At 33.6% G+C, this 22,887-nt stretch overlaps 1 protein-coding gene across 3 annotated transcripts; it reads right to left on the bottom strand.

The window, feature by feature from the left end:
* Nucleotides 1-3,026: 3,026 nt before the first annotated feature.
* LOC121407588 (leucine-rich repeat-containing protein 4-like) lies at nucleotides 3,027-21,957 on the bottom strand. 3 transcript variants are annotated; one of them, XM_041598733.1, is made up of 9 exons: nucleotides 21,742-21,957; nucleotides 16,050-16,118; nucleotides 14,772-14,843; nucleotides 13,052-13,123; nucleotides 11,433-11,569; nucleotides 10,680-10,808; nucleotides 7,170-7,403; nucleotides 6,041-6,190; nucleotides 3,027-3,580 (listed from the first exon to the last, which is right to left on the bottom strand). In XM_041598733.1, the coding sequence occupies exons 1-9, from the start codon at nucleotides 21,915-21,917 to the stop codon at nucleotides 3,405-3,407; spliced, it is 1,215 nt and encodes a 404-aa protein (XP_041454667.1). In that variant the 5' UTR covers nucleotides 21,918-21,957; the 3' UTR covers nucleotides 3,027-3,404. The 3 variants fall into 3 exon arrangements, with proteins under 3 accessions (XP_041454667.1, XP_041454668.1, XP_041454669.1); XM_041598734.1 differs by lacking the exon at nucleotides 3,027-3,580 and adding an exon at nucleotides 4,210-5,282; XM_041598735.1 differs by lacking the exon at nucleotides 3,027-3,580 and adding an exon at nucleotides 4,210-5,276.
* Between the last annotated feature and the right edge of the window lie 930 nt (nucleotides 21,958-22,887).

Here is a 22,887-nt window from a genome sequence, read left to right as displayed (position 1 = left end):
TCAGAATTGAGTCTCTGTAGTGGATTCAAAGCCTCACTTGGAGTAGATTTATCACTTCGGGTGCATTGTTTCATAAAGCTGTTTGTAAGTTAAGAGCGACTTTAAGATTGACGAGTGATCCTTCCTTGGGGTAAAGGGTATATTGAATTGGCGATGGTTAAGTGTGTAAGTCGCTCTTAACTTACGAACAGCTTCATGAAACAGCCCCCAGGTAAAGATTTTTTTATTACCTACGTATATGTGAAAGATTTATCTTAATAACTCTGGACTACCAGCCTAATAGAAATGTAATGTATTATATATTAACATATTATAAACACATATTCAATTATTGATAGTTGATTCTGAACATAAACCATGAAAGACAAAATTGAATGCATATTAGTATATTTCAAATCATATTCATATAATGCATGTATTTAATAAATTATGTTTAATTCATTTGTCATTTGTATTCAAATTCATGCCTATATTTCAATCTATTCAACAAAATAAAAACCGAAACACTTTTATATAATATGCGTACACTTTAAAAACATTTTACTGATAAATTGTTAAGTAGATAGAGTATAAAACTTTCGACTTATAAACACTGGAAAATATACATTAATTCTTCAATTGCTTAAAATCCTTAATAGCACCTTAAATCTTTGGGAAAGGGGCTCTATACAAATCTATTTGCTTTTATTATCAGCATTATTATCATTGATAGTTGATATATGTACACATGCTGTTTGAATATTTTATACAATGCTGTAAACTATGTGAAATTTACACTTGTTATTTAACAGTTTAAACAAGTGTTTAATATCAAAGTTGATTTTAAATATTTCATTTATATGAATTAAGGATGGTTGTTTAAGTTGTTAAAACAGTTAAACAACTCTTAAATTCATATGGTAAACAGCATTGTATAAATATCAAATAGCGTTTTTACTGTGTAGATTACTTTATAAGTATGTGCTTTCACATAAGGTATGTAGTATATATTTAGTATATATTTTCCATGAAGTTTGGCCAAATATAATAAACTGACAAAGGATCAAAGAATTGCAGCACTAGATAAAATGGTACATTACATACAGTATCCGTAGTTTGTCAAGGATGACATTTCTAGCAGAACATAACAAGTCAAGTGGAAATCTTGCTTTTCTTAATAATATATATGTATATATATATATGTATTTATGTATATATGTAATATACCTCTGAAACCTAGCATCTTCAGAGGCTATGATTATGACCAAATTGAATAACAAACTGCTGATCTACAACTTGTCTAACTCAAAGGTTTGCCAACACAAGTGCACTATTCTGAGGGTTAAAACTACATATTTCGGGTAGAAAAACATTACTTTAAACTATTCTGTGAAAGACATTGTAAGTAAAATAATTTGGGAATACAGTATTTTCAGTAAAACCATATTATTATTCACTCAAGATTTCATATGTATCTTCTATTTCACAAAAATGACAAATACATCACAATTGCTATTTTCTTTCAGCAAACAAATAGCTCATTACTCTTGCATTTTTTAGAACTAATTTTTCCTCCAGATTTTGATGAGCTTTCTTTACACACAAATTTGAAATTTGTTTGTTGCATATGCGTGTTTACTTATTTTTCTGCACAACTTTGCGTTATTACTTATCTATTTTTTTTTTCATTAGCCATAATTTTATGATGAACAAAATATAATGTGCAGCATTACAAATATCCTGAGAAAACCAATAAAACACAGAGAATATCTGTAAAAGCGCTTCATGAAAAAATGTGTCTTTCATGATACATACAAAACTATGCCAAAGCATGCCAAAATAAAGAACATTACGAAATACAATATTCATGCCATGCTTCAATAGGTGGTTTCAAACCGCCTCAATCACAAGAATCCCCGTTAAATTACGAGAACTTTTTAAGGCTAAAAAACACCCGTTAATTATTCCTGCATTCACACCGCCCTGAAACATACCATTTCGGGATAAGTTTCTGAAGTTACGAGCATGCGCAGTATGGTCTGATAAGCAGACAAGGCGCGAGATTCAAAATCACTAGCCCAGCAGCCACTCGCGGCTTCCATGCCCAACGACCCGCTGGGCTAAAAGTTCCCGTAAATTGCTTTCACATTGCCAAAATACCTGCGACCTTGGAAAAATCCCCGCAAAAGTTCTCGTAATTTCGCCAAGTACCTACTATTTAGCGGGTATTTTCTTTCGGGGAAATTACGCGTAGTTTGCTTTCACATTACCAAAATACCTGGTATTTTCTGATCGGGGTAAATTTCCCGATCAATTCCTGGAACTGACAAACTTCAAGGCGGTCTGAAACCACCTAATTTAACCATGCATTTCTCTGCATCTATGATTCATCAGTGATCTCAATTTCATTCAATTTAAATTAGAATCTTTCAGACACAGCATCCGTATTCAACATTTTGAAAACATAATAACAATATCTACATTATACATAAATATCTTCCTATTGGATTGACTACAGGTACATTATTTAAAAAAGAAAGCAAACAATCTTTTTTCTGAAAGCAATTCTTTGGTTGAAGTACAACTTTATCAGTGAATGTGGGATTTCTGTCTCCTTAATTGTTTGGTTTGTGGGATTCAGTCATTTAATGAGAAAATATGTTTCATCTATAGGGGGGGGGGGGTTGTATTACATGGGTGGATCAGCCCAAGGTTAAAGGTATAGGTCACTATCGGGGGGGGGGGGGGGGCTCCTATTGACTTATGAAAAAAAGTCATTGATGTTAAAAAGGTGTTTAAAAATTAAACTATTACTATCAGCTACACATTCAACAAAAGAACAAAAGTACATATAATATTTTTGTTTGAAAAACATTTTTCAATGTCTTCTTTTAGGGATAAGAAATGTGTTGTTTCTGTTTATGGCAACTCCCGCAGGAACTTGGCAGGACAGCATTTTGCTGGTAAACGCCAAGCTGGTATATAACCAATTACCTAGGAAACATTTTACGTCTAGGTTAATCAGTCATAGTGGCTGACCTCATAGATGACAGATGTCACTCTCGGGCCTTTTTATAAAAGTGGAGAAAATGGCAGAGTTGGGATTCAAACTCACAACCTTGAGATTGGAGCAGTCCACTGCTCTAACCACTTACTGCTCGTAAAGGATCTGTTTGTATTCAAGTTAATGCTAGAGAACACCACTTTCTTATTTGAAACCAATCTCCTACAAACAAGACTTCAATAACAGAAAAAGATTGTTATAAGAATCCACTTGTATACATAAATAAAATGCATGATGACAATACTATTGGACACAATATATACATTTTTGTAGTTGTACTTTATTAAAAAAAAATCATTTTGCATCATAAATTATTGGCAGCTTTGAAAAGAAGGCAGCATGAAACATGCACGGCCAAACATCATGCCTTGGCAGTCACATCACTGTATACTTTGCCTCTATTCTGCACAGCAGCGTAACGTACCCCAGCAGTAGTCGCTTTATTGATCGTCCTGGTTTGACGATACCAGAGATACCCTGCTATGACTGCCACAATCACGGTGATCAGTATTATGGGAACTACTATGGCTGCTACATCTGATTCACGCAGAAAAAGTGTATAGGGGTTGGACGAGGTAAAATGAATAGTAAGGAGAGAAAAGAGAGAGCAAAATATATAAAAGTAAATATCCATTTTGAATATCAATACGTAATTAGATTATTTCTTTTTTTGAAACATCTACTTGTAAAATGAAGAGCAATGGACACTGTTCATCTATCAATCATTGGGCGATGTCAAGTATGTTTTTTTTTATGTTGAAAGCTTTGAAAGCTACTGAAAATAATTATGTCTAAATAATGAGTGAATATTTATATTTGATTTAAATATCAAAATCTGACAACAAATAGCAAAGCCATGGAATGTTAAAGTTTAGTAAAAGTTCTGTAAAAATATGCACATTGTCATATAATTTTCCATTTCTTATGTTTATTTCATATTTTCATATACATGTATGTGTATGCTATGTCTCCCTATTTAAGTTCTAAAAGAAGTTGCAGAAATGCATACATGCATGAAATCTGTTGTCAATCCAATTTTTGTCATTCTTAAACAAAATTTGGAAAAATAATTTTTCATATAATAAGACAAAAGAATAGGTGGGGATATGACATCAACTTGCTCATTGCATATTCATGAAGACATGCATAGAACTGTTTGACTGAAATGATGCAAAACTTTAATTTGTCATAACTTTGTTATTCCTTGTCCAATTTTGATAAAAATGTCAATGTTTCGTTTGCCTGAACTTACTTTGTCTGTTCGAATCATATTAGGCCTAGTTTTATTACCCGCCTGGAGTAGCCTTTTAAAGTGCAACAACACTAATACACAAATAAATATTGATGGCTTTTGATGGCTTGAAACTGAGTGACTTCACACCTTCATGTGAAAACATTTCAAAGTTAATTGGGTGATGTTAAGTTCTGTGTTGACGTTTTGATGATTCTGTCGGTACAACACCAAACTTCAACGATGATATTGGTCTTATGACAAATCTTTTTAAGAGTTGAGCTATCAAAAGGAACGTGAGTTGGATTATTTTTGTTAACTCAGAGGAGGTGTTGGAGCTAGAAAAGGCAATCTAAATAGTGCTTTCAACACCACACCAATATCAACACCGAACTTGAAATTACCCACTGCAAAAGGTATAACATGGCAAAAGCAAAATAAATGAGATATAGCACCAATATGATCATACACAAATTGCAGAGGAATGAAGAAAAACTATTATAAGTCTTTAAAAAAATATTTAGAGCATGAATAATTTTCAGAAAATTTGCAATAGTTTTGATGCAAAAAAAAAAGGATATTAATGTGACATTTCCACTAGGTGTATGGTCATGAGATTCACAAACATATAAACAAACTTAGTTAAAAGTCCTCCAGCCCGAGTACTTTGGCTAGTATTGTTAAATGAGAAATTACCACTACACTAAGTTTGAAACCTTCAACACTAGTCTTTAATAAAAACTTCTTAATACAAGGATTATTTCATGTATGTCATACATATGTCCCACCACCAATTTTGTTTCAAGTTTGGTGATGTCAGCTAGTGTTGGCATATTAAAAAAAAATAATGAGACCAGCTTCCAAACACCGAAAGTACAATCACCGATCATGGCCCGGAATTGGTTGCTTTTGTGTTCCGAGCGCGTCGATACCACAAATACCCGACTATAACCGCCACTATCACGACGATCAGAACAATAGGTACCACAATGGCTGCCACATCTGATTCTTTTTTTTTTAATAAATGGCAAGAAAGGGGAAGGGAGAGATATGGGTGAAAATGATAATTGACATAATGGTTAGAGAATGACACACATATACATAACTGGGGAAGAGAAAGAGAGGAAGAAAGAGAAAGAGAGAAAGAAATGTGTGAGAGAAATTTAACAAGCAATATTTAACATACAATTTATTTTGGGATCAATTTGCTATACAAACATATAGACAGAGAGGAAAATAAAAGTGAGTGAGAACTTTTTTTTACAACAGAACTTCTTGGGTACACCACATTAACAAATGAATGGGAGAGAGAAGAGTGGGGGTAGAGAGAGCGATCGAGGCAAAGAATTAGAAGAGGGAAGTGAGAACTGATAATTTGTGAATTTTAAAAACACATTTAGAAATTAAGACTTACTTCAAACATACCCATATAGAAGTATTACCAAGTTGCAGCATTATTAAACATTTAGAGATTTTTTAGGGGATGATAATGGAATGTTGAATATTATGGTATAGGCCTTATAAAGACTTTTATGATATAACATATAACTTCTCTATTTTTTGTCTGAAAAAAGGTTTTAATAAGAAAGAGAACCCTCGCGAAATTTAATTTTCCTCTCGAGAAAGTTGATGACTTAATGAGATGGTAAATGGCAAGATTGTTTTGTAAAATTCCAACTTATACTCCAAAGGTAAAAACAATGTAATATCAATGGAAATTGATACTTGTAAAGAAGAAAAAGCTTAATAGAGCAGTGATAACTTACTGACTGCGTTGGTAGTAGGTTGTGGTGATTGACCGGCTGTAGTCATCATTGCCACCGGGTTAGTAGTTTCATCTTGAGCCTGGGTAGATGCTGTGGGACTAGGGATTGTTGAAGCTGTCGTTGACACCATGGTTGGAACTGGACTATCATCTGTTTAGTATAAGACAAGTGTGAATTGCAAATCCAAATAATGATAAAGCCATGAAAATATATACTGATGATAGGTATTGCTACTTTTGAGATGATCAAACTCTCAAGTAAAGTTTTGACAGCAAAACAAAGAATTGGAATAAATTTCGATATTGACACTCGGGTACCAAAGTTGAAAATCCCAGGCTTCATCTAACTATAACTTTAAATAAATGTGTCCTTGAGTACAAGTTGTCATGGGAACTCATGAATTGAGCGACACCAGCCACGCATGACAGAAAGGGGCAGGGGTTATATACCCCTTGGGTAGTAATATATTCTCCTCCCCATTTTTCACTTGTAAGATTTTTGAGTGGGGCAATTTCATCATTTTGGAGGGGTGATAACATGAAGAAGTCAATCCACCTAAAGCTACCTAGAAAGGAAAATTCTGAATCCACCCACCCCACCCATTCAGATATTTTTATTGCCCACAATGCAATCAGGAACAAATGGAAATTCAATTTGTTCACACAAAAGTAATTTAGAATGTTTAAAGATAGAATGTCTTTAATAAGATACAAAGATTACATGATACATATATGTAAACATTTTACAAGTCAACAAACAAAGATCAGTGAAATTAAGGTAAAGGCGGGGGTAATATCATTTTATGGTATAGCTATTAAATGTACAGATTGCAACAGGAAAAAAGAATTTACGAAGCATGAGGTTCTGCCGAGAGGTGATCTCTGACGTTTGCCTGACCTAAACAAATTATAATATTTATTGAGAGCATGGTTCTCATTGGTCAGGATCTCTTAAGCTTTTTCTAGGATATAACCATCATTCTCATTAAAAAATTACCCCTTTTCTTTTGTTACTTTAGAGGCTTGCTTTTAAATTCTTTGTAGTTTTTGTAGATCTTCTTTCCTACTCGCATGTATTCAAACACTCCAACCTCCCTTAAACATGGAATCTCCCTTAAATTAACACTCACTATCCTGTATGGTAACTCGTGTGGTGCCATCTACGACGGTTCCCATGTTAGCTTCTCCACGCGACTCGATAGTTATGGATACCGTGAAGGATTCATCAGTCTCTATGATAGGGTCATCAATGAGGAGGATATCAATACCCACTCTGGTTTGACCCTCTAGCATGGTGTGTGTGCTACCCGCAGTAGGGGCAAAATCCTGTCCTTCTAATGCTGTGCCACTGGTAACTGTCACATCTGCAATGAAATACCCAAGGAAGAACATTCCATCACTAATTTTTACTAAAATAATGCAATAACATATTGAGTAGAATAAAGTATAACACAACATTTCAGGGTTTCACTACATTGGGTTATATACAAACAATATAAACCCCTCAAAAAAAGTTTGGAAATCTGAGTTTGGCCATTAATTTCTCCCAACTCCCAATTTTAAATGATCATTCATGGATATCAATCGCACATTAATATTCACTAAAACTGAGGAGGGACATCCATTTCATATCTCCTTAAAGATTGAATGGTTAATCAGATTAAATGTCTTGATAACTCATTTTACAATAACTGGTGAATTCATGATAGTTCAAAAACTTTATTACGAATGAAAATATTTCTGATATTTCATCAAATTATATTAAAATTAATTTTACACCACAAATAATAAGAAGAGAAATAAAAGTCTGTTTTCAAATTAGTCAAATATGCCATTCTTCACATTATATTACTTTTTCCTTTCATCTGATAATAATTTAAATGATGCACAATAAACATCCAATCTCTGTAATAGTGTTTGAAAGATGATTATCAAGGACATATATGCCCTTTAAAATATACGCTCTCATCATCACAAAACATGAGGACATATCTTCCTTTGTTGACTCTCACATGGAAATATGCTGTTGTTTCCCAAACAAAATGGAAATATGCTGTTGTTTCCTAAACAAAATGGAAAAGCAACTACTGTTTTGAAGCTTGGCAGACAGCCAGACATGCAAACTCAATATCTCCCCAAGGGATTTTCATATCATATCATAAATGGGTTAGCCCATTGGTACGTTGGGTCCATTTTTGTGACATACCAGAACTATAAAACTGTGTCTCATTTAAATCAGGCAAAGATCTTCTTAAGATTTCTTCTGCAAAAATGGTGGCCCACAAAGATTACTACTTACACATCGATCATGATGTGTTGCAATTCAGACCTATTTCCAATGATATATATGAATGTGATATCCGTGTACCATTGGTTAAAAAAGTTAATTTATGCTACAACAGGTCCAGAAAGATTTGAAGATCAAACATGAATTGCTATATATGGTAGGAGACATTCCTCACACTAAAACATCAAATCTGAGCCACATCCGAATCAATCTTTACTGTGAAATAGAATAGTTGATACCTAATTTACATGAACATCTTGTAATTTTTTTTTACCCAACCTGATGGACTCGCCCAAATGCAAGAAAAGATTTCTGGCAGCTTATGACAAAAGTCAGTGTAAATCAGTAACTGCATATCATAAAATGCTCCAAATTATGGTTTATACTTCCTTCAGAAAGGGTTCAAATTTCTGAGAGAACAGTATATTTCTCAAGTGGCTGCCAATAAGGTCATGGGCATGTGATTTACTACCACAACTGCTTGTTCTTAAATCCTTTATACTTTTCTATTTGATATTTGAACCCTGGCTAGAGGAAGTATGAACCATGATTGGGAGAATTCCCAGAAAATATAGTCAGTAATTTGAACTTAATTTTGTTATAAGCCACTAAAAATCCTTGCATCTGATTGGCTGAAACTCATTGTGAAATGCTCCGTGAGGATGGATTGCACCAACCTCTTCATCCAGGATCTAGCCAAAAAACACATTCTAAAACCAGCAGCTTTGGTAAATATTTCATGATCATTATTCTAAAATTCAATATCAACAAAAATCAAGTGATCATTTTATGATTTATCATCGATTTATTCTTGAACAAAATTTGAACTTAGTCTTTCGATGCCTTCTCTTGGCAATGGTTATTTGAATATAAAATCATTGTAAACACATACACTTCGAATTAATGATCAAATATCAGCAAGTTCTATTAATGAATATATTGTATCTGGAAATATTTGCCCAATTCATGATTTTAGAAGTGGTATCATACCAAAATGAAAAATGAACCAAAAAGTATGTACTACAATTCAAATCATTACATCTTAGTTGTGAATTCTACATGTTTTTATCAGATCTAAACTAGCATCTCTCACCTAATACATGCCTCTCAAACTGACAATGAACCTAAATTTTGAAAATTTATAAACTTCTGATTTTCTGAAACTTAATAAACTGGTTTTAATAAACTGCAAACAAACTTTTGAAGTACATGTATGCATTTCATCATAATAACATGATTAACTTAATTTCCAGTATGAAGTAATTGGTCATAAATTATGTATCAATAATTTGCAAAGCTTACTGATGTCATTTGTAATGCATAAACCTGTTTCAAATGTTCTCCCTTTTCTGAGATATTCAGGGGTATAAAAAAACCTGCGATGAAGATCAAAGCTATTACCACTAAGTATTTGGACCACATGAAACATGATTTCAGGTATGACAAAAATCATCAACAAGGCCAGAATTTTAATTAAGTACACAGACAAATAACCACACACACCAAAATCTCTCATTTGTGACATTTTAAACAAGTTGTAATCATCAAAGTATGCATTATCAAATTATTCATGCATATCATAATACCTGTGTATTATAATGACCCACACAAAGAAGAGTAAAAGCACCAAAATAGCCTTGAAATGAACAGACTAAAACTCATTGATTTTTATTACAGGTAAAACCATCTTTAAGATAAACACCCCACTCACAAGTTGTTTTCTTTTAATCAAAATTTCAATGTAATCTGTTTTTTTTTCTTTCCTCTCATACAAATCTGCACTAGTGGACAGATGTGTGTGGGGGGGGACATGGACCCTCAAACATTGGCGGTGGAAGCCAAAAAATTTAAGGGGGTCCACCTGGAATTTTGTGATGGACACATGCAAAAAATTAAAATTTGGCAAGCAAAAAAAAAAAGGTTATCAACCAAAATTTTAGGGGGGGGTCACCGGAATTTAGGGGGGGACACAGGGGACGCAAAAAAAAGGTTACCCCCCCACCTCAAATTTAGGGGGGACCTAGAAAAAAATAGAAAAGAGGAAAGAAAAAGAAAGTGAGAAGGGTGGAATATAATTATTTTCTGAATATTATGCAAAAATCTATCACAAAATTTGAGTTTTGTAATAAAAAAATCTAATTTTTGCTTGCTCGCTTGCAAGTTTTTATAAATTTTGCCTGATATGCCATATCTGGCCCCTTAAAATTGTTGGCTTATTATGCCACTGCAACTCTCTCTCTCTCTTCCTATGTTTCAAAATAGTTGAAATGCCCTCTAATTTCCTTGATGTGGTCTTGGTAATATTAGTTTATATATTCTGCTTATATTGTAATACTTGATTACTTTTTCTTACCGAACTGCACGATTGTCCCCACTATACCAGTTCTAGTAACCACAACTTCTGCAACCCCAGCATCCTCTGCTACTCTGTAATCAAGTTGTTCAAACGAAAACAAGGCAGAGGCCGGCTCTGCTAATGCATCTGCAAATTCAAAATTAAAAAAACAACCACAATGAGATGTCCAGACATTTGAACTATGTTCTTCATGCATAAAACTTCATAGTTTGAATGCCCTGAAGAGCGTAACTTCTAAAAAAAAATAATAGTAATTGTTTTATGTAACAAAAAATGACACAATAGCACATCATATTGCATTAACACACATAGGAACACAGGCAATATGAGCAACAAATGCAGAATTTAGGAAAAGTATAACATTAAGAGTAAATATCACATGATCTAATAGTTAGATGATTGGTCTAAAAATAACTAATTTCTTCATTTTTAAAAGAGAACATTGATAGCTTTAGTTTTTTTTTTTTCTATCTTCCATAAACAAAATCATGTTTCAAAAGAATATATACATATATTTTAAAGTATTTTAGTTGTGCGATGCCATTAATGTCATGAAATATACATAATTTTTGAAGTTGTGCAATGCATTATCATGAAATAGTGTTTTAGCACACATTCTTCTTATATGAAATTTTCAATCACTATGAGAATGCATTTTAATTAGATATTTCTTGTAGGGTTTCAACTGTTATCTAGTCAGTTTTCTAAGTGAAAATATCATTAAAATGCATTTTTGTGTATTGCACTTACCTATAGCTTCAAATATTGTTCCAGGAGTACCTGAGCATTCACCAGTGAGAACAGGGCTATCACTCGATGATGCCAACCAACCTTTTAACCAAGCATTCGCCGCATTACTACAATCAAATGGATTACCATTCAACAACCTGTATTGAAAAAAGATGATTGCATTCTGATTATCAAACCAATTTTGTCGGCAGTCATCCAAAATGTCGTATCACAGATATGACAGTGCAAACCCATTTCAGAGATAATCAACTTCAAAGTGTACTACAATTTCCACACTTTTGTCCCCAGCCTTAGATTTTTCATTGCCTGAAAAATACATTTTGTTTATTTGTCTTCTTTACCTAGGGTAGTCTGTTCAGTGATTAAATCACTGTTCTCAACCAGGGCCCTGCACAATACATATGTACATCATAAGAACACACCATACAAAACATGAAATCAACACTATTACATTACAATATACATTGTAATTACATGGCACAAATTACAAGACAATGGTGTCTTTATTTCGAAACACTAAAACAAGAATCCAAGGAAATATTTCAAAAGAGCTACAAGATTGTAATTTCCGTTTCAGCAGTTCAGATTTTTCCTGAACAAAAACGCCATAGGGAATACGACGATGCTGACCACACTTTCCACAATTTATACGCGCGATCAGCATAATGTGGTATCACTACTTTCTTGTGCAAAATCATTGCACTGCAGAAACGACGGTTTGGCTGACCGTGCATTTGTAAAAGTGTGCATTTGTAATTTGTAACAGTGATCCCCTTACAAACAAAATATACATTAAAACGTGGTAAATTAAGAACTTAAAAGAACAATCAAATAAAAAATAGGTCAATTACAACCATACTACAAACAACAGACACAAAAAACACACACAAATGTTTGTGTAGGTTTTGTAGAATTAATAAGCAGATAAAATAACTTTTCTATATTTAGATTTAAAAGCATGTATTGTGAATGTATATTTTTTAAATTGATAGAACTTATTACATTCTACAGATTATCAAGCTACAACCAGCATTTAAATTAATTCTCCTCCTTCATCTCAACTTTCCTCCTAATGATATGTTAAAAAAAATTACAATTTTATGGACTATCTAAAAATTATCGTACTCAATAATCAATAAAATGATTACATATTTGTTTAATCAATCCGAGACAAATACATTCTATCTTCTGTATTTAAGGATATAAATGTATCACATCATCAGGAAATATGAATATGACATCACTCTCGTGGAGATCGTTTCATGACTTGCGATCAAAATGATGAAGTAATAGTCTTGCAATATCTTTTTAAGGTTTATCAACAAAGAACTCACATTGAAATAGGTGATTACCAGTACATATTAATGCTCCCAAATTCCCAATCAGTACATTGAAGAAGATGATTGTATTATACTGGTTTATCAACAAAACATCTGTATAAAAAAATGATACTTATACCATTCTAGATTCTAGTCTATATCAAATCACTGATATTAACAAATGGTTTTGAGATGATTTTTTTTCACATTCATGGGATCATTGTTCTATTTCTTTCCTTTAAATGAAAACGCCATTAATCCATATATGGAAGAATAATATTTGGACATAATCATACTTACAGCTCAGTTAGACCAGACACCAAATTGAAACCAGTCTGATCGAGGGTGGAAAGACTGTTCTGCTCAAAGTTTCTACAAAATGAAAAAAAATATAGCAATTTTCAAGACATGATCAACTTCAGTGTGAGATAGTGAGGGGGGAGGGAGAAGGGAGAGAGGGCAAGAATATATATTTTTTTCGAAAATATGATTTTGTGAAACAAAATTGATTTTTTTAGGCTGTACATGTATAAGTTTTTCAGAAAAAAAATGGTTCATTTTTTAACAAATCTATTTTTGTTTTGTAATGAATTATGCTTTTATTTCCATTTTTCCTTTTAAAAGGTATTTTTATGAACTTTGAAAAAAGTTAAACTGATAAATCATAACCAATTCTCTATATCATCTTTGGTGTAAATTCAAGCAGCAAAGCTTCATGTACTCTTCAGAGGGGATAAACTATTGTGTCCCCTCCCCCCTATTTCAATATTGTGAATATTATGAAAAAAATCCTCAGTTTGAATACTTTAAATGGCAAGGATTTCAATGAATACACAGAAAGAATTGATTTCATGACAACGGGTACTTGGAAGCAAAACTGAAATGAAATACAGCGCAGTACAATGGCGGAATTCGACCCTGAGGTCAAGGCAGCAGTTTGAATTTGATATCTAATGGGACCCATTAACATTTCATGGAAACCTGTTCTTCCCCGGACCCCCCCCCGGGAAGAACAGGTTGGCTATTAATAGCCAATCTGAAATGGGTCTATGGGGGGGGGGGGGGGGGGGCCACTTCCATTCACGAGTGGATACCATGCGCGACCATGGGGTCTCGAAAAGCACCCTAAACACGTAATTTCCATATTCTGAAAATGCACCCCTTAACAAGTATTGGCGTGTGAAACTCTACCCTTAACAAGTATTGGAAACAAAACGATACTCTTGGCAAATATTCCCTGAAATGAACCCCTTAACAAGTACAGGAACGTTTTATTGTTACGGGTCCTTCGGTCGTCGGCTTTACCTTATTTGGTTTAGTACGACCCCACCTTCTACACCTCGCGCAAATCGGACTCTAAACACGAAGTGTTGGGGCAAAAAGGACATCCTTTATAAAACATTTCAATTTTGTTTTATCATCCCAGCAAATTCGACCCTAAACACGTAATTTTCCTAGCGAAATAGATACCCTTTTTAAAAATTATTTTTGTGTTTTTGACACCCTTATCACGTTACGTACGTAACGTGCCCTATCGTAAAAAGGACATCCTTTTTACGTGTTTTTTTGGTCGCGCATGTTATCCACTCGTCAATGTAAGTGGCCCCCCCCGGGGTCTATCCCTACGATTATGTATGCATTGTTAAATTTTATTACTGTTACATTGTTTTTAATTATTAGATCATGTAATGTTTATTTTGTTTATATTTATGCATTTTTAATCATGAATAAAAAACAACCAACCAACCTGTCAAGAACAAGATAGTGATCATACACTTAAAAAGAATTGCCTGTCACGATCAGAAACAATCATCATAGTAAAGAGAAATGCAGAGTTGCAAACTCAAATATGTACAATGAATTACCCTTGTGGGTTTTTAGGGGCAGTATTTTTTTTTATCAAATGTTCTGAAACTCGCTATGTTTTTTTTTAAGTGTCTAAGCTATAAAATCAATTAAAAATGTAAAAAAAAATAACATAAACTGAAAAAAAAAATACTGCAAAGACAATTATACTCACATTGATGTTAACTGATTGAGATCATCAAATGCCCCAGGCTGAATCATTGTGATCAAATTGTTCTTTAAAATTCTAGAAAACAAGAATATGAAATTTACAAGCCACAATGAATAAATGCCTTATGAGTACAACTTCGAACCAATTTCCAACTAAAATTTTGTAGGAGTATTTTTCAAAAAGTTTCATCAAGAACACATATGCATGAAGTATTCAGTTTAAGCAGTTGCTTTCCAAATCCAATGGATCTCATCCAGGAATATAGAAAGGTGGTCGTGTTTCAGAATGACAACTTATTAATTTCTCTTTCAATGCACATCATATTACAACAAAATTAAATTAATAAAATAAACTAATCCAAATAAAACTAAACTAGCAATATACTGTAGTTAAATTGAAATATTTGTCTACATTTCTTTAAACATTAAAAAAATGAAAGAATAAAAATTGAAACCTTTTATTTTTAACTTCATAATTACTTCATAATAGGTCCTACATGTATATCATAATCAGGCTTTATGTTAAATAGGTACTATGTGAAGGCCTGTACAGTACATAGGGCCCTCATAATTCATAAACTTCCTGTGTTAAATTCAATCTTTAGGCCCTATTCTGTTTCCAGTTTTGAAACATGTAGAATTGTGGACAAATACAATTTCAATATACCTAATTTGAAAAGTCTGTATCTTGCAGTCTCAATTGAATTACTTGATATAATGAATGTAAATGCATCATGAAATAATTACAATTTAAAACAATACAGATCAAATGCACTTGAAGTTAATGGTCAATAGATCATAAAAATCACAATGATAATTTGGTTTAGATTAGAATAGATCCTGGGGGGTGTTTCACAAAGATTTAAGCATGACTTAGAGTCACACTTAAATGCCGAGTTGCGTACGGTATGAAAGGCTTGACCGCATTGGTCAGATCATGCCATGAGGACGCGCACTACTGCGTATCTACCAATAAGATCGCGCATTGCATATCATGTACGCGTCAGCATTTAAGTGCGACTTAAGTCATACTTAAATCTTTGTGAAACACCCCCCAGGAGAATGATAAAAATATAATAAACAAATAAACTGTTTAATTTTTGTCCTATAAAGGACAGTAAATATATAGACATACTTGTGAACTTTGGGCATTTCAGATAGATAGAATAATAGATAGTTTGATAGAGATAAATACATAAATATTTGATAGATATAAAGATAAATACATAAACTTAATAACCTTCATGTAAGTGAGATGAAAGTCAAGGTACAAGCTACTCACATTCTTTGCAAAGGTACATTTGTAAATGTGTTTGATGTTATTTCCTGAAGGCTATTGTAAGAAAAATCACTGTAAAGAAAAGAAGGACATATGATCAAGATTGAAGAACATCATTAATCGCACCAGTTATTACGTAGAACATTCCGAGTTTACATGAACTCTGTCCCTTCAATGACTTGCATGGTTGTTGGGAGTGTAAGGATGCAACTTACAATTGTATGGTTCGCAATTAAGGCATCAAGTTTTTCAAGTTTTGTAGATCAGTAAAGATTGGTCAAGAGAGTTTCCAGGGCAAAGAGCGACAAGGAGTCACCAGTTACTTCAATGGCATGGGATTTCATCCCACCGCTGCAACAAGGTATACATATATGATACAAGATTTGATCTGTATGCACTCAAATCCAAAGGTGAAATCTAGGTTTCATGTATAGGCACACCCGGATATGCTTTTCACACTACACAAATTTCCCTTAGTCCCGGGGAAAAAGATGGGGCTGGGGGCCTTAGCCCTACCATTTTCCCAGGGTTAAACTTAGCCCACTTGGTTTTACATGACATTCTACCAAAGTGAACAAGCATGGTAAATATTATGCTAATATCTGGCCAAGGTAAAATGCAAGGTAAGCCGGATTATTGCAGTAGAAGAAGAGAACTGTAGTCAGAAACCAACTGGGCAAAGGAAAAGTGGGGCTAAGCACTTGAAATTGCATGTTAAACTTGAGCTGTGGGACAAAATTGTCAATATTCATGAGCTGTGCGATAGTCCAGTGTTAAGCCAAGGCGTTAACCCCAGCTAAGTAGTATAAGGTTAAGAAAGACAGTCTGAAACAAAAAAGATGGTATATATATATAGGGTTCATAATACTCCAAGCTAGAAGATCATAATGTTATAAAACTAATCATAATGGTACTTATTTTTAGGTATACACTGCAGGGTGGGTTTGTTCATTTCATGTACAATTTATTTACAAGAGTGTCCTAGAGTTTAACACATACTTAATTCAATATCCTGATTATCAAGAAACAGAGGACAAATTATCTGATGAACTTAGTGATTTTTTTGTAAAGAATGTAAAAAATTAAAGCGGCTATGGGAAAGTGCATGTAGGCATATTTCCAAACTTGCTTGGCTTGGGTTCCACATGTACAAGAATGATTATGCTAAGTGTCATGATTTATTGCTGAAAATAAAACACAGATTGGGGGATCATATGTTGTTTGTTTTCATAACATGACCAAAGCTACTGAATTAACTTCCTATCCAAGTATGTGCTCCAACTTTCATCAACGGTAACATTCAATTCCAAACTGAAAACGTATTTGCTCCTCTCCCATTAACAAGTTAATAATGTATTGTGTTCAGGAGAAAATAAGTTTCATTTTAATTCTATTTCTATTTTAATTGCTCCTGTATATACATTTACTTTCTTGAAGCACCAAAAGTTGGACCAGTGTGCTCTCTATGTAAGAAGCCAATATTGTTATTTAAATTTTTCAAAGTTTGCACAATTAGAAATAAATCAAGGACAAGAAGCTCATCATATTGAAAAAAAAACAATTGCAAGCACACTATAACCATGGCCATGATGCAACAGTAGACCAGGTCGAGAGCATATACATAGTCCACGCCAGTCTCGAAGAAAGTGAGGGAAATTGGCATAGAATTTGAAATACAAATTCCTTATGCAGCATGACAGTTTTGGTATAAGGATCCTGAGACATGACAAAATTCAAGGATTTAATTCTAGGATTATTAAAAACCTTGTAAACCTGGGCCCCGTCTTACACAAAAAGTTATGATTGATCCGATCAATCTGTAAAAAATTCTGTATGGAAATCCATTAATGTCATAATTTTTCTTTAGGAAATTTGCTTAATGTCCTTGAAAACAAAGAGAAGCATACTGAATTGTCAAGAAACAGTCAATGTATGAATATACATCATTTCTAGAAATATATTTTGAAAAACATGTAATTTTAGATTTTCACGTTGCTGGCTTTCCATGGTTACGATTGATCAGATAAATCGTAACTCTTTCTAAGACAGGGCCATGAAGTATGACAATTCTGAGTTCAGTTGAATTTCCTACTCTCCAAATTTTTATCACACCAGTCTAACAGGCTCGCATGATCATGGACAAATTATTATGTGTAAGTTAACAAGCCTATTGTAAATTGCATACAATTTAATTTCCCCATGCTCCATCCTGACTTTGATTTCCCTTCAAGCATAATGTGATTTGTTCTCAAGATATTAATTCTTCCACAAATTCAAACTAACAACCCCTAAAAAAATGCCACCAGCAAACATCAGAAGGAATGTGTAAAAATAAAGAGAGATGGTCATTCAGGGATTTTAGTTCAAATACATCAAAATATGTATCACAGAAAAGTAATTTTAACTAAGTCTACAAAAGGTATGAAAATTGTATATTTTTTTAAATTTTCATTTCTCTGAATTTCCTCCCAATACAGAATTTTTTTTCAAACAGCACAAGGGTAGAAATTATCCTTTTCTTCATGAAATAATAGAGATTCCCCTGTTACTTATAAGGGATTTAATGTATGAATTCAGTTTAACACACAATGTAGCTTTTGAACAAAACTGTCTCCTTTTGTATGAATGCTGAGAGGTCAACCTAGCTTTTATTTAAAACTATTTGAGAGTTATAATTCGATCATGGTGTTGTTAGCCACGTCCATGTCCCACTCCAGACTTGTTGAGGAAATTGTTCAAATATAATACTTCCCCTAGGATCTCATAAACAAATGATGGTGTTGTTATTCTCAACTTAATTGATTTAAAAGAACAATCAATCAACCAATACACTTGTCACTTGTGTATTTTTCATATTTAGCACTTTGAAATGGAAATAAAACACTTAAAATATTTTGGTGATAAATGAAATTTTGTAATTGTTCTGAATGAAGTTTATTAAGATTATTTTTTTTATAGTCATTATGCCCTGTCACTGTGATTGGGGCCAAATCAAATATCCTGACAGAGTCTATAGATTCTTGAGGCCCCAAAATGCCAATAATCTTGGGCAACACTACTTTGATTTGTTAGTTTTACCCCCATTCATTTGCTTCATTCCCTTGGATTCCTTCTCTACTTATCTCTTTATCAGGGGCTGCGGAATGGTTTTCAAAGTGGGGGGGGGGGGTTTGCTGACCATGCTAAAAATCACAATCATATGGTTATTTTTACATTTTTGTACAGTTTTTGGAAAAAAGTGGGGGGAGCTGAACCCCCCCCCCCCCCCCCCCGGTTATAACCTGCCATTTTCATTACCAAGGTGATGTTTATCTGTAATATTCCTGAAATAAGAATCAATGGCCTTATTCCAGACTACTTTTTTTTTCCAAACCAGAAAAACGTTATTTGTAGGTCCAAAATTCTCTATGAATGCAAATAGTTTCTAAATAAAATCATATTCCAAATAAATTTCTCTGTTTTTTAACGAAAAAACGGTACTTCTTAAAATTTGAAATGAATGAATAATTTGTAAGTTCAATTGAGCTTTCATGAAAGTGATTATGGCATATTTCCTCCTTATCTTGATTGAAGAATGAAGATATTCTGTAAGCTCTAATATGAATCAATGAATATTTTACCGAACTAATTGAAGAATAGATCAGATGCACATAGTCAAATAGGCCCATATCAACTTAACTTGAAATTGCTATTGTATGATTTCTCAGACTACATGAGAGAAACACTTGAAGACATAAACATAACATAATAACATACGTAATTGTAAAGAAAAAAAAACATATCCTAAATGTAAAACCCTATCAACATTAATTCCACATTAAAATCAGAGGGAAAACTGGTTTGTTTGACCTCTCTAAGTATCAAAATGAATAAGAACCCCAAGAAACTTAGCTATGTATATGTCCAATGAATTGCCTTTTACACAATGTGATGACAGGAGTGATTACCATACTTCCTACTGAAGGGACTTTCCCTTAATGGCCACACCCAAGACTGTCTGGTCAGCAAAAACAATGGGACCAAACCCCCCCCCCCCTCCCCAATCTTTCCTTAACCAGACAGTCCAACCTTGGAGAGCACTTCCCTGGTCTAACTCCCACTTCCCTGTATACATGCCATAAACACAAGACATTTGCACAAAAATCACAGTACATGTATAGTCTTGAGGACGCAATGATGATGATTTTTTTAGATATGTCATATACTTCTTGATGAAGAAGTATATGACATATCTAAAAAAATCATCGTCATTGCGTCCTCAAGACTAGTACATGTACACTATGAAACTGAGAAAAATATAAATTTTACAATTGATAATTACATTTCTCTTGAAGAAAACTGAAACACATCATGTCATCTAATGCATTCAATTATGCCTGTTGTTGGCTTGCTCAAATTGGTAAATTGCCATCAAAGTCAAACTCAATTATAATGTCAAGTTTGGTTTAAACTTTTATTGTTGTGATAATTATCTGGAGACTCATCTTGAATTTACACTGTAAAATTTTAAATTTTTGAAATAAAAACTAATACTTACAACAGTCATCAAACAGATAATATAGACCCCCAAAAATAACTTATGAGTAAACATTAATAAACATGCAAAAAGGGCCTCATAGTAGTCAAACTAAAATCGTATTCATGATTGAGGAGCATCTAGATATTGGAAATAACTTATTCCTATAAACATAAATTTGCAAATATTGCATCAGTAAAGTATATAAACAAAGCTAGTAAACTTTATGTGAAATAACATTATGCGAATAAGCGTATTCATCTTTCTTGAAGCAGCACTTACTGTACACTGGAAGAAGCTGAAGAAGGGGTTGATAAAGTAATGTCAACGAAGTATTTTTTTTTTTTTGGGGGGGGGTCCAAATTTCCAAAGTTAATTTGGAATCATGATGGTAATATATACAGAATATTGAATTTGAGGGTTAAAATGGTGCATTATTTACGAATTTCCCGGTATCCTTCACTCTGTTAATTTCTTTAAAAAAATATTTTTTATTTTCAATTAGTCACTATTCATGGAGAAAAAAAAATATATAGACCTACACATTTTCTACATAGCATTTGAACATCAATCACTATATACATCAATATATGATATAATGAAATTTTGAGGTAAAAAATTGTGACCAATTGCACTGTTTCTGGAAAAATCTTACATTACTTTTAGTTTACATAAAAGTGTATAATCGCTACGTCTAAAGCACGTAAGTTGAAGGCCAATATATCATCCCAATTTATTAAATGATATGTAAAAACTGTTTTAGCTACCACTAAAAGTCTACCTTGGAACTCATGTAGGCTAATTTACAAGTCAATAGTACAATATTTATCACTCTGTAAATAACTGATAAAAAGACTTGATGTGTAAACAGGGCAATGGACTTCTGAGAATGAACAACCTTTCACATTCAAAAGCATTTTCATTCAGGCAATAGAAGTAAGTAATATGATGACAACACATTCAGCCATTCAGAGACCATACTCCATAACTCTAATACTCCACCCCGATCCGACCCCATCACAGTAGCTCACCCTTCACAACAATGGCAATAGATCTAGAAACTCATCCACACCCACAAGGCCACATCTCTTCTTACCCCCTTACTATACTATACCAGCGGAAAGTTGGCGTCAATATGTACACAGCAGGCCCCCCGCCGGCACACATGCAAATACTTACAAGACGTCGAAGTTTTGGAGGGATACTGCTGGAATGGTGTTAAGATTCAATCCGGAGCAATTGAAAATACGATTTTGACATTGACATCCATCTGGCGTTCCACTAGGGCATTCTTGAGCAAAAACTAGGTGAAATATCACCAAAAGGAACGTTACGACAAAAATCCCCCTCGCCATGGTTGTGTGTGCAAAGTAAATCCTTTTTCGCCTAGCTTTTCCCGCAGTACCGCTGCTGTCCGAAGAGTCACTGACTTTGCCTGAAAGGGTTTTGGTCGAATGAGCACTATCAATAAGATGAAAAGCCGATCGTGGGGGCGGGGCGCGCTGAAGGGTAAATATGAACACCGTGATTATTCTTATACTCAGCTTTTCCGCTGTTACTGATGAGCCCTTATGTAAATATTGTGATATTTTGTTTATAAGTACATCAACCCCAAGGACCTTGAGGGCTGTTCCCTCCGAGGGTGGGGGGGGGGCACTCACTATATCAATACAAGGTGGATAAGATCATTGACATGCATATAACTCACTCACACTTAAAAAGTATCATGTCTCTTTGACTTTGTACAAGTGTTACTGTCTAAATTCTCTCACACTTTTCAACAAATAAAAGTAGGCCTACCATGTCTCCTTCACTTTGCTACCAATATAAGTATCTCAATTCTCTCACAGTTTTCAGCCAATAAAAGCACCATGTCTCTTTCACTTTGCTACTACTATATCTCAATTCAGTCACACTTTTCAACCTATAAAAGCACAATTTCTTAATTTTTGCTACCATTATTAGTATCTAAATTCTCTCACACCTTTCAACCAATAAAAGTACCATGTCTATTTCACTTTGCTACTACTATATCTCAATTCAGTCACACTTTTCCACCAATAAAAGTACCATGTCTTCTTCATTTTGCCACCAATATTAGTATCTAAATTCTCTCACACATAAAAAGTACCATGTCTCATTCATTTTGCTACAAATAAAAGTATCTCAATTCTCTCGCACTTTTCAACCAATAAAAGTACCACGTCTCTTTCACTTTGCTTCCAATATAAATATTAATTTCAACCAATAAAAACACCAAGTCTCTTTCGCTTTGCTATATACCAATTTGAGTATCTCAACTCTTACACCAACATAAGTACCACA

Source organism: Lytechinus variegatus, chromosome 2 (assembly GCF_018143015.1).
Source record: "Lytechinus variegatus isolate NC3 chromosome 2, Lvar_3.0, whole genome shotgun sequence".
Taxonomy (NCBI): Eukaryota; Metazoa; Echinodermata; class Echinoidea; order Temnopleuroida; family Toxopneustidae; genus Lytechinus; species Lytechinus variegatus.
Note: the sequence above shows the minus strand (reverse complement) of the source record. Positions and strands in the feature narration are given on the sequence as shown.